General features: G+C 34.8%; 1 protein-coding gene across 6 annotated transcripts in view; it reads right to left on the bottom strand.

Moving 5' to 3' along the window:
• ARHGAP18 (Rho GTPase activating protein 18) overlaps window positions 1-12693 on the bottom strand; it is a 162133-nt gene that overhangs the window by 35011 nt on the left and 114429 nt on the right. For all 6 annotated transcript variants that reach the window (XM_073219599.1, XM_073219603.1, XM_073219598.1 and 3 more), the window contains one exon: window positions 8850-9028. In XM_073219599.1, the coding sequence (XP_073075700.1) occupies window positions 8850-9028 (179 nt within the window). The remainder of the gene's footprint in view (window positions 1-8849; window positions 9029-12693) is intronic.

Genomic DNA, 12693 nt, shown 5'->3' on the forward strand with positions numbered 1-12693 from the left:
CATTATTATTGTAATATTATAATATGAAACATGACACTCATATGTGTATTATATCATCTATATATAAATGCATAAGTATACATAAAACAATGTATATAATTTTATCATCATAAAAAAACAAAGGAGTTGTATAGTGTCGGAGAGGGTGGAAAGCAGAAAAGAGAATGAGAGCCATGGACTTCCAGGGGACAGAGTGCTTACCAGTTGTCTAGCTACTAACTAGCTGTGTGTTAACTCCGTCAAGTGCTCAACTAATCTTTCTGTAAAATGGCTAGCGGGTGGGGAAGAGAAGGAATGGTTGGAGGGAAGGTTACCTAAGTCAGAGGGCTGCTGTGAGGTTTAAACGCCTGGCACTTCCCAAACACTTCAGCGTAGTTGCTCTAAGTATTACTTTTATCACTGAATATATAAACTCACACACAGAGATATGACTCCGAAATACTACTGTCATAGGCAAATAGGTGGTATTTCTGTTGTTTTTGCCTTTTTCAAATATTACATATTACCTATTCAGCCTCTTTTAATGTTAATTAAAGAGTACTACAAGGTAAAAACATGAATTTCTCTAATGTATGTAATACAAATTATGGTCCCACTATTTACCAATTACTAAAATAATGATCATTCTCTAATGGTTTGATAAAAATTGTTATCAAGGTTTTTTTTGGTTTACCCTTGACTTCCTCATTTAATGGCCAAAAATGTTCAAATGATTCCCTTTTATTCCATTTACTTTGCTAATTTTTGCACAACATTAACACTTCATGCTCTAAGAACTATTATAAGAGACATGGGCTAATGCAGCAGTTCTCAAAATGTGGTCCAAGAAACTGTGGAGGTACCCAATACCCAGTCAAGGAGTCTAAGAGGTCAAAGTTATTTTCATAATTAGTAGTGTGACATTATTTGCCTTTTTCACATTCACTCACTTAGAACTATACAGTGGAGTTTTCTAGAAATACAAATGCTATTGTAACAGACTGAATGCAGTGGGAAATATGAGAATCCAATTGACTTCTACTATGCCAGGCGTTAGAGAGTTGCTTACATGTAAAACCATGGCACACTTAATTTTCATTTTTGAAAATATGACTATTTTTCATGAAAATTTTGTTAATTGTAATCCTGTGTTCTAAATGAGTTACTGAAGTTTATATATTTCTCAATTTTAATTTCTAATATGGTCAATATCCACAGGTATAACTAACATAAGCAAAATATCCTCCCCCACATTATTCGCTAATTGTTTATCATGAAAAACTATTCCTCAGTCTACACAGTCATGTTTCATAGTCCATGAGCATAGGTCAGTGACAAGCTTCCACAGAATTCAACCCCAAGAAATTCTTTATGTTCCCAAATCACTCTGCACCAGACTTGCTCATCTCCCTCAAAACTTACATGGAATCCAAATTTCTCTATATCATTCTTGGATAAGCCACAGCAAACTTACAAAGACCTGTAATCTGCAGGAGACAATGAATGCTCCAATAATATGAAATCACAAATTCTTGACAAGAAGACCACATAACTGAGGTTTCCGACAAAGCATGGGAAGCCATGGCAGTACTGCCCTCAACATCAATGCCCTTTCTAACTATGAAACAAAACGTTTTTGAGGTTCTCGATAAATTTTAAGAGTCTAAAAGTACTGTAAGACCAAAATGTTTGAGCTGTCCCAGGATATTAAAAACCTTCTTCTATAGAACTTGCTACAGTCTCAAGAGAGTCCACTGTAGGACAAACAGGGTCTTTCTTAAATTTTTGTAATACACTTTTCTTCCCTATGAGAACATTAAATAAAAAGCCATAGATACTACTGAATATACAGCCTAAATGAACTTCCAGCATAAGTATTTGTGGTGTAGGGGTTGAGATTGCAGAGCCAGACTGCAGGTGGCAACCCTGTCTCTGTCACTTACTAGCTGTGTGTCCCTTGGTAAATCACACAACCTTTTGCGTCTCAGTCACTTCATCTGCAAGATGGGAACAAGAGAATCTACCTTATAAGATTGTGGTGAGGATCAAATGACATATAGTAAGCACTCAAAAAGTATTAAGTATTGTTACTACCTTTTTACACAAAAGTTTTTCAATAGTTTCAAGATTTCATGATTCTCCTTTTCTCCTAAATACTACAAGGTAAGAAAAAAAATGATAAGGATAATACTTATATTTGAGAAATGATTTCTCATTCTATTCTGCAGAAGTCCCAACAGGATAAGAATTATTACAGCATGTCCTAGGTGGGGAAACTGAGGCTCATGATGAGACTAAATAAACACAATAAGGACGCTACTTCAGATCTTCTAAATCCTCAGTTCAGCAACCATTCTGTTCTGCTCCACTTTCTCTATCCACCACAGTAGGCAGGAAAGAATCTAGGTTGATCGGTATTGAGGTAGGACTGTGAGTCTCTCAAGGAGAGGAGACATGTCTTAATCACATCTGTACCCCTTCTGTGCCACAGGCCTGCCACACTGCAGGTGTCCTGTCCCAATCTAGTCAATGAATGAAGACGCACCCTGTAGGGAGAAAAGCTCAGAATCAACCTCAGGGAGGTCCAGGACCACTGGCTCGAGGCTCCCCCAATTTCCTGTGATTTGCACTAAGCTTCACTTTTAGAATCACAGAAAACTCTTCACATTTTCATGCCTGGCCTAGAGTTCTGTTAATTGTTTTCTGAAGGGCTGAACCAATCCTATTTACCAATCATTTTACTACAAAAATTAAAAAGTTCTGTTTCATTAAAATCCATTGCCTTTGGTCTGATAAGCAAAACACATGTAATATAATTATTTAAAGCACTACCTATGATAAATGTTTAGAAAAACCTGAAATAGTATTAATTCAAACATTTGATTTACCTAGCAATGTATGTCACGTGCTTTATTTATTTACATATTTAACATTGTGCTTAATGAACGGAGTTCTTTATCCCCATGTTTAATTCACAGAAGCGGCTTTAAATATTTATAGGGTTTCCTGTCATTTTTGCTTAGCTAAGAGACTGAATGATCCGGTTCGTTGGTTGAGAGAAGGCAGTATAATTTTGGCAAAAGAAAAGTTCTTTACCTTTGACCAGAAGGTTCCCATGTGTCTCCATAAATTAATCAAGGTGCCCTCCCAGACTGCATCCCTCTTCCGTAGGTCTTTTAATAAACCACAGGCCCCTTAGGCACTTTATTAGTAATGACAGATTTGACTATTTTACACATCAGGTCACTCTAGCTTCAACTTGGAAAGCCAGAGAATCTACTCTTTCCTGGTCAGTTTCCACAAATGACTTTTTCTTACTGTCTCCTAGGAAATCCATTTCTTACCATGTGTAAAAATGTGATTACAGTATCTCATTCACTGTCATTTCCAGAAGACAAATACTTTAAAATGGAGTTTTAGGAACCTTTCAAATTTGTTTTTGAATATTTCTTTGTTTAAATGAAGAACAGTAGCAATAATTTAAACTTTTCTTGACAACTCAGGATCCTGACCCTAAACACCTATTTTTGTATTTTGTACAAATGTGTGTCTGCCTTAGGTTTTCAGTTCCTCACTCACTCCTGAATACCATCCTTTCAGCTTCCTCCAGTCACTCCATTCCCTAGCAAACTCTATGCCTAGTTTTTGGCTTTTAGTATGCACAGAACTGCTATCAGACAAAGTTGTAGTGAAACATGAACGTACTTGTATTAAACATAAAATCCAGAAGGTACTGAATGAAGACCACTAAAATACAGGACAACTTCTTGAATATAGGCTTTGCCATGATTGTTATTTCAAAGCTATGATCTGAAAAATTGCTGAAGAAACTCTGGACATTTTTAGTCTCTAAGGTAAGATAAAGGCATGCTATTAATTCTCTTTTGTATATGATGGACCAAATAAACCAGAATCTTACTTATATAACATCCCAAGCTATTCTAGACAAGCTGTCAATATTTCCAATACAAACACTTAAAACTTACACTTAAATTAAAGGCATATATGCCTTTAGGGAACATTAAGTGGAGTTAACATGGTCTTTCAGAAAATATTCTGGTTTTAAAAGCGTAGTCACTGAAGCCAAACCTTAACATGCCATGTAATCTCTCCAACCTATTTCCTTGTATGAAAAGCAGGAATCATGACATTTTCTTCATAAAGGTCTTTCAATAAATGAATAATTACAGAGCCTCCTTTCTGAGATAGAGAGGGTACACAAAAGACAATGAAGTAGCTATATTTTCTAAGTTAAGCACATTAAAGGTTACAAAAACCTGATATCCAAACTTAAGAGGATAAATTTGAATCTGCTGGAAAAAAATCATAAAGAATTAACAAAGGCTGCTCAATGCTGTAAAAAAAAGAAAGTGAATATAAAATGAGGTCAACAGAGAACAATGTATTACATAAAGCCTCTTGTTTATTTACAGAAGCAGGGAGCATGGAGTAGAAATGAAATTTAAGGTTTTATCTGCTTAGACACTTGCCTCAGAGTGGTAAATATAAATATTCACTTCATTAGCCATGCTGAGAGGACTTGTAGAGAACTTGAACCATGTCCATGCCTTCTTGAAAACATATGGATAAATGTTTACATACACAAATATATGGATACATTTGATAACAATTATCAAAAGCATGGCATCTTAACAATTTAAAGGATGATTTTATATATTTTATCTAATGTAAGATCACAATCCAGAAAGATTTAACAGTGAAGTTAGGTACTAAACTATACCTCAAAGCATGGGTTAAGGATCCCTTGATAAACACGGAACAACAAAGGGGTAGAAAGAGGAAGATCATAAACTTGGGGCATGACATGAACAAAATCAAGAAGGTAAATTAGCACAAATTAGTTTGCTAAGCAGAGAATAAAGTGAGAGAGGAAGTTTTTATTTGAGTTTCTGAAGTAGAAATTAATTTATATTTTATTCTACTACTGTAATCAACAACTTTTAAGTGAACAATATCTTTATTTTGTTTAATCAGGCTCTACTATTCCTCACTTAAAATCCCTTCCATCTGTTGAGAAACAGACTGTCATGTTTAAAAGATACTTTTGCTAAGGATAGTCTGGGAGTGTGGATCACCTCGTGAAGCCAAATGATGCATACTCCTTTACTTTTCCTACTAGGCAGAAAACAAATTCTTGTGAATATATAATAAACCTGGAAACAAGCTAGATGTCCAGCATTAGGGGATTCATTGAATAAATTATGATACATCTTTACAATGGAGTATAATGTATGAATAAGAATGAAGTATTTCTATATACTACACTGGAGTGATTTTCAGAATGTACTGCTAAGTCAAAAAAAAAATTCAAGGTGAAGAAAAGTTTGTACAGGGGTCTATCATTCAACTAAGAATAGAAGGATAAACCATAAAGTTGAAATAAAAAGAAGTTTGCCTATAATGCAAATTTACCTGTAAGGACAGGGAAAGAATAGGGTAATGACTCAAGAACAGAAGCTAAACTTTTAATCCATCTTGTTTTAAATTAGACATTTGGGCCACATAAATATTTTACATGTTTACAAAATTAAATTAAATGTCAAAAAAGCAATCACTAAAAACTAAAGATGAAATGAAACAAATTAACCCAACCAGTTATGCAATTGGTAGCTTCACCGTATGGAGAATAACTACCTTAAACAATCTTAAGCACAGTCTTTTTGGGATATGCTACAAGGATACAAACAACTGAAGAAAAGAAAAACAAGTTTAACCTGGTTTCTAGTAATCATATTGTTAATAGCAGGATTAGTATTGTTATTCTGGGAATACTATGCATTAGTGGAGAATAAAGCAAATGTGATATTCAAATTATATAATCTGTTGTATCCCGAGAACCACTATTCTCAACATGGAAAAAAGAAAATACAGATGTACTTCTGTCCTCTGAAAAGACTTTAAGTAATGACCAATCTGGAGAAGGGAATCCTCCAAATGTCCTGATCATAGTCACAAAAGTGCATTTTTACTAAGTGGAACCAGAATTTCTTATAGAAACAGACAATTTTAGGTCTGGAGCAGAAAAGTTACCAGCTATGCATGGGAAAGTTTGTCTTAGGGTCATGTCATGTTTATCTAAATCCATGATTTAAAACATTAGTTTTACAAGAAAATTAAAATAAAACAACACTAGTTAGTCACTAGTGAAATTGTCAGGGAACAACAAAAAAATAAAACACTGAAAACTGGTAAATAAAAGGAACAAGTAACCATTTTGAGAAAGTTTTTTTTAAACAAAGTATTCAACTTAATAAATGAAAGAAAGAATAAATGAGATTATTTTGTAAACTTTAATAAACTAATGTATCCAAGGATGAGCAGCAGCTGCTAATATCACAAAAAGAGAAAGACAACCATGTCTCTTGATAACATGAACACATGATCATATATGTAACAGTCTTGATAAAAAAATGAACCTGAATCTGATAGATCTACAGTCAACCCATTTACAAGGAAGAACACACGGACAGAACTAGTCAGAGGGAGTAAAATTCTTAATAAATAGATTTTTTTTAACAAATAAATTTTAAGGGAAGAAGGAAGAAAGCGTAGTGAAAGAAGAGAGGAAGGCAGGGAGGGAGAGAAAAAAGAAAGAGGAGGGAAGCAGGGAGAGATTAAAAGAGTCTTAAAAGACATATCAGCCTGTAGCAACCATTGTTTTTCATGTAAAACCTTCATAAGAGTGCATATCAATAACACCTTAATAAAAAAATTATATATATAAAAAAAGACCTATCAGCCCACCGCAATGCATGAACCTTATTTGGTTCCTGATTCAAACAAATCGTTTAAAAAAAAACATGAAATTTGTGATACAATTTGAAGTATAAACATTTACTGAATATTTCAAATTAAGAATTGTTACTTTAGTTTATGACAATAATGGTAATGTGGATGTGTTTTTAAAAACTCTTTATCTTTCAGAAATACATAGTGAAATATTTATGGATGACAGAATATAATTCATAGCTGTGTTTCAAAATAGTACAGAATAGGGACCTGGGTGGTGGCAGAACATGCCGTGTCATGGGTTAATAAATGTTGGGCTAGGTGGTGAGTACTGGATGGGAGGATTCATTATACTATTCTTCTTCGCATGTGAAATTCTACAAAATAACTAAGTGTAGTTTTTTAAAAAAATGTAAAACATTCAGGAGCAATAAGAACACTCAGTAGACAGAACTTGGTATAAATAAAATCTGCCACTAAAAGGAGAAACGGGTCCTTGAAGGAAAGGATTCTTTCAAGTCTAAGGGGAGAAAAGTACAAAGTGAGCCTAGAATGTCTTATATTAGAAAGCAGAGAGAAAAAAATAGGGGCAAGCCACATTTAAAAAAAAAGAAAAGAAATCCTGCCATTTGCAACAACATGGTTGGATCTAGAGGGTATTGCACTCAGTGAAATAAGCTGGGCAGAGAAAGACAAATACCATATGATTTCACTTATTTGTAGAATATAAACACAAAGCAAAACAGAATGAACAAAATAGCAGTAGACTCACAGACACTGAGAAGGGATTGTTAGTCACCATGGGGGAGGGATCGCGGTGGGTGGGTGGGAGGATGAAGGAGATAAAGGGGCATGAAAATTCTGAATCACAATGTAGGCTGGTCACAGGAATAGTAGTACAACCTGGAGAATATAGTCAGTGATTCTGTAACATCTTCCTATGTTGACATACAGTAGTTGTACTAGTGGAGGTGAGTATTTAATAATATGGGTAACCGTTGAAGCACTGTGTTGTACACTTGAAACTAATATAAGATTCTATATCAATGATACTTCAATTAAAAAAAATAAGAATGGAGGCATGATAAAATGACAATGAAACTAGCTAGAAGGGTTCCCACTGGTCGAATACCAGTAGGTTTGAACATTAAAGAAAAATGATAATGATTTATAAACACTGGATGAAAAATGGAAGTTACCAGTTCATGGTGGTATTCAAAAACAAAAAGAGAGGGAAAGAAATTGCTACAGGAGATTGCCAGCCAATCAATAGAGAATTAATAATAGAATTAGAAAATCATCATTAGAAAATCATAATTAAACACTAGTTTAAATATTGTTAAAGGCAAGGATTACAGATGCATGGTGCAACTGCTAGGTGATAGTTTATTATTGACAAATAGGATATTTATCCAGTCTCAAGGATTACAAATTAGTATGAATTGCACATAGGAAAAGGTTTCTTTGCACTGGGGAGATCTGGTGAATATCTCCATAACCAAGTGATCAAACTTCCATCACCAATAAAGGGACTGTCTGATACTGTTACCCTCTTCTGGTGGTGAAATCAGAAGCATAATCATCTCTGCAGTAGCTTGGCCAAAAATGCTTCACTTGAATCCAGTCATGAGGAAAGGACAACATAGAAATTTGATTTGGATTATTTAAAAATATAAAATAAAAAGCAGGAAACCAAAATGCTATGACAACGATCAAATGCAACACCTGACCTTCCTCTGAACCCCAGATGAGGGTGGGGAAGGATGGCTATTTAAAAGACAGTATTCTGACAATCAGGACTATTTTTCACATGACCATATATTAAACATGATTATTGTCTTAGTGTTCAATTCCTTAAGTAGTTACAGCTGTGTTTTGTTTCACATGCCCTTATCAGGCTAAAAAAAAAGTGAGTGTTCATCTGATAGCACAACAAACATACAGATAGATGTAGAAAGAGAAAGGTTGTAAAATGTTAACTGTTGAAGGGATCTACACAATGGCTCTAGGGGTATTTGCTGTATGATTCTTTCAACTTTTCTATGGGTTTGAAATTTTCAAAATGAAAGATGAAAAACATACTGCCAGGTATAGTGACATCTGAACAGTGCATTACATACAGGTAATGGGGCATCATCGCCTCTGCTCTTCTGGGTCTTGTCCTTGGAGCAATCTTCCTGATTAACGGCCTGCTCTGCGAATGATACCTCCAGGTTGATATCTGTTTCAGAGGTAGGTGCCTCCTCCGTCACCAGTGGAATCAGCTCCTTTTCACCAGCAACTAGACTAGGTACCTGGTCTGGGGGATAAAACAGAACAACTCAATTCATATGCTTTGTTTACTTCAAAAGGATCCACTATATAAAGACCTCTGGGGAGGGTACTACTTACTAAGGCAATAATTAATGGTTAGTTTAGAAACAAAAAGTACACTCAAGGAAATCTGCCAATGGTGCATGGGGGTAAAGAAGGGAAGATGGTGACTAGAAATCCATAGTTAAACTGTGGCATCTTTCTCTGAAGTCACAACTCTCAGACTGGGTCCAATTCCAAAGCATTGCTAGATGATCTCAAACTTTGATTAAAAAAAACCTCACAAAATTTTGAGTAGACTCAGTTGTTGTTTAATTTTATATTGGGGGGTTAAAAGCAAAAAAAAACATTTAAAAAGGAGAAGGAAGTTAGTTTTACTCTTAGAACTAGCAATATATCATTTTATTTTCTGGAATACCCCTCCTCCATGTCCTGCATTCCCTTCCTGGAATGTTACCTACCTATCATAGTGAAAATTCCAAAACAAAAGTTAGTGCCAAAAAACTTATTACTGGGGGAGTCAGGTCTCTATGTACCTAGTTCAGGAACTAATAGATTTTGCACCTCATTATACCAAAAACTATAAAAATTCCCACACCAATAAACCTAGTCAAATAAGTTTCAGATATTTACATCAATATTTTAAGGGCATAGTAAGTTTAACAATTGCTTTGATTGACTTGTTGCTAAATCTCCAGGAAAAAATAAACACTTGAAAACCTCTTTGCTGAAAACACTAGGTTTAAGGTTTGGCTTAAACCTACTACTAGATAATCTTTGGTTTTAACGCAACTTGTATTAGAAAAACCCTGGAACCAATGATAGGATATTATTACTATTATTTTCTCATTACAGACCTTTAATTCATGGTGAATAGCTCTAAATTACAAAACAAACTTATGTAGTGCATTTACATGCTTATATACTAACACAGCAAGACAATGGGAGGTCAGGTTAATTTAAAAATGTGACAAAAATGTCATCTATATGCATATATTAAAATCCTGCCACATAAAAACATATTCACAGTCATTTAAGTTAAAAACAAAAAAATTTTCTTTGACTAAAAAGAAATTAAGAATAAATATCAATCTAGCCTTATTTGTGCCAATTCAGTAGCATCAGGGGTGTATGCCTTGCGCTGTCACACAGAGCTCTGTGCTCTGAAGGGCCCCGGGCTGGCTTCACAGCTCTGCTGTTGGCCCCTGGACATTTTAACAAGAAGCCCTACATTTTCAGTTTGCACTGGACCCTCCAAATTATGTAGCTGGTCCTAGTGGCATCTCACAGTTAAGATAGCAAATTAATATTTACCTATGTCAATTTCAAAAATTAATTAATGAATTAGTTAATTTGAAGCTCCTTGGTAGTATTTATCTGCTGCCATCAATGCCACATATATGCTTTTCCAACAGCCTGTGGTGATTTTTGTTTTTTTAGTCAGAATAACTAGACCTTTTTACAATTAGTTTTTAAAGTAAGAATTTAAATATCAAAGTACAATTTAAAATTTTCCCATTGGTTGACACTGTTATGTATGGTGAATATGTACGTTGGTTTCCTGGGAAACCATTCTAAGAAGAAAAAAATGATTAGCCATTTTCTTAAATTAGAAACTACCTTTCCAGAAGCAGAGTGTTTATGGACAAGAATTTTAAAGCTACTACTCCCTTTTCTTTGCAACACTCCCATGTTAGAGTGATAATAAACACTTACCCCCACCCCCAAAAATATGTCTTGTGAATTCAAACCTTAGTAGACAAATTATAATTAAGTTAAAATAAATATAAGACATATGAATTTCCTCTAATACGTGCCAAAAATTTTTAAAAGATGGAATATAAAAGCCTAATGGCTCAAATGGTAAATCAAGTTAAGGCAGAGAGCAGGAAAACCAGTTTTGGAGGTGACAGAGGGTTGTTGTTACAAGAAATGGATGGGTAATTGGCTAATAAAAGTATCTATGAATCAATTATCTACTCTCAAAGAGAAGTTAACAGAGAATAGTGAAACGAGCCTTTTAAAGTGTAAATAATACAATTCTTTAATCTGTTCCTTGGTTTTGAAGTGGACAATCACACCAGGTTACAAATATTTTACAAAACTCCTTAATGTTTTTCAATTGTCCAAAATATCCCAAAGTGACCCTATATCAAAAAAGAATTTTCCTTCCCTCATGAAAGTTGAACAAGAAAATAAGAAATATACATATTAATATGAAAGTTTGAAAAATTACTTGGGCATTGTTAATATTTCTAAGTATATGTATTAAATGCTGGGCCTTTCATTTGCATAGTTGTATAATTTGAGGAAAAGCTAAGATTGATACTTAGATTATTTTGAAACATGACAACTGTTGCAACATTAAAACTTTATAACTTTTTCATTTAGAGTAACTATCTTTGATTGAACACTGATTGAAAACAGCCCAAGCATAGGGAAAACATTTAAAATAGATTGTCATCTATGCCATCCGATTTTAAGCAGAAAGAACTCTAGTCTTAAAATCCAGACAATGTTTCCTGTGCATTTCATACTGAGCCTTTCAATGTTTGTAAAACACTGGTTAACTCATTGGCCAGTGAAAGAACGTGGCATTGCCCAGAACAGATGCAGTAGTAAATACTCAGTGACTTGGACAGCATTACACACATTCCCTTATTATTCTGACTGGCGGCTCTCTGCCCACTTCATAGCATTCCAGCAAAAGCAGATGTAAATCGGGCATCAAGTTTGTCACATTTTACTCAGCTGCTGCAAGCCAGGCTGGAAAGCACTCATGTAATGAACTGGTCTTCCAGAATTCTATTTATACAACCTACATCACCATCTCTGGCAAGAGTGGAAAATATCAAGAAAGAACAATGTTTTCCTCCGTATTTATAGCAATTGCCAGTGACTCTTTCCCAAAGCCCCAAGCATATTGACATTGGCACAAAAGGTTCTTCTGTCTCTCCTGATGACCCAGCTCTCTGCTCTCCATCAGGCCAGCACTGGCTATTCCAGCTTGCTTTGCCACTTCAGTGTTTGTTTGTACACAGACTTAGGGAAACATCTAGAAACATTCCTTTCTGATATAAAACATGAAACTAAAGAAACCTCCATTGGTGGTAAAATGTGCTTTAATAGATAACAATATATACTTATATGTGTCCATATACACACATGTGAGTGTGCATATGCATGCACACACACACACACACACTCTCATATATCTATATATAACTTTTTTTTTTTTAAAGGCAGGGGTGCAGGATAGAAGTTCTGAGAAAAATACAAAAGAAACAATAGATGTTGGATGCTCCAAAGACTTCAAAACATCCCACAGACTCTTGGACTAATGCCCGATTTTGATAGGAAGATTTGGAACACTTCCCAGGCCTCTGCAATCTACCTGATACTCATCCCCCACTGCTTCCAGTCTACGTACATCACCAGTAATGTCATGAGCACACCAGCTGCTGGGTCTAAAGAACATAAACACAAGAAAAGGACAAATCCCCAAGCTGGTGGCTGGCAGTCGCAGACCACCTTTGTTACAGTTTCAAATAACAACACATTAAGGATTACATTTTCAAGCATAAATCCATGACCATAAATTAGAACATTGTTCCTTCTAATAAATAAATGAAATGAAAAATTCTTTCTTGA

Source organism: Manis javanica, chromosome 13 (assembly GCF_040802235.1).
Source record: "Manis javanica isolate MJ-LG chromosome 13, MJ_LKY, whole genome shotgun sequence".
In the NCBI taxonomy this organism is placed as follows: domain Eukaryota; kingdom Metazoa; phylum Chordata; class Mammalia; order Pholidota; family Manidae; genus Manis; species Manis javanica.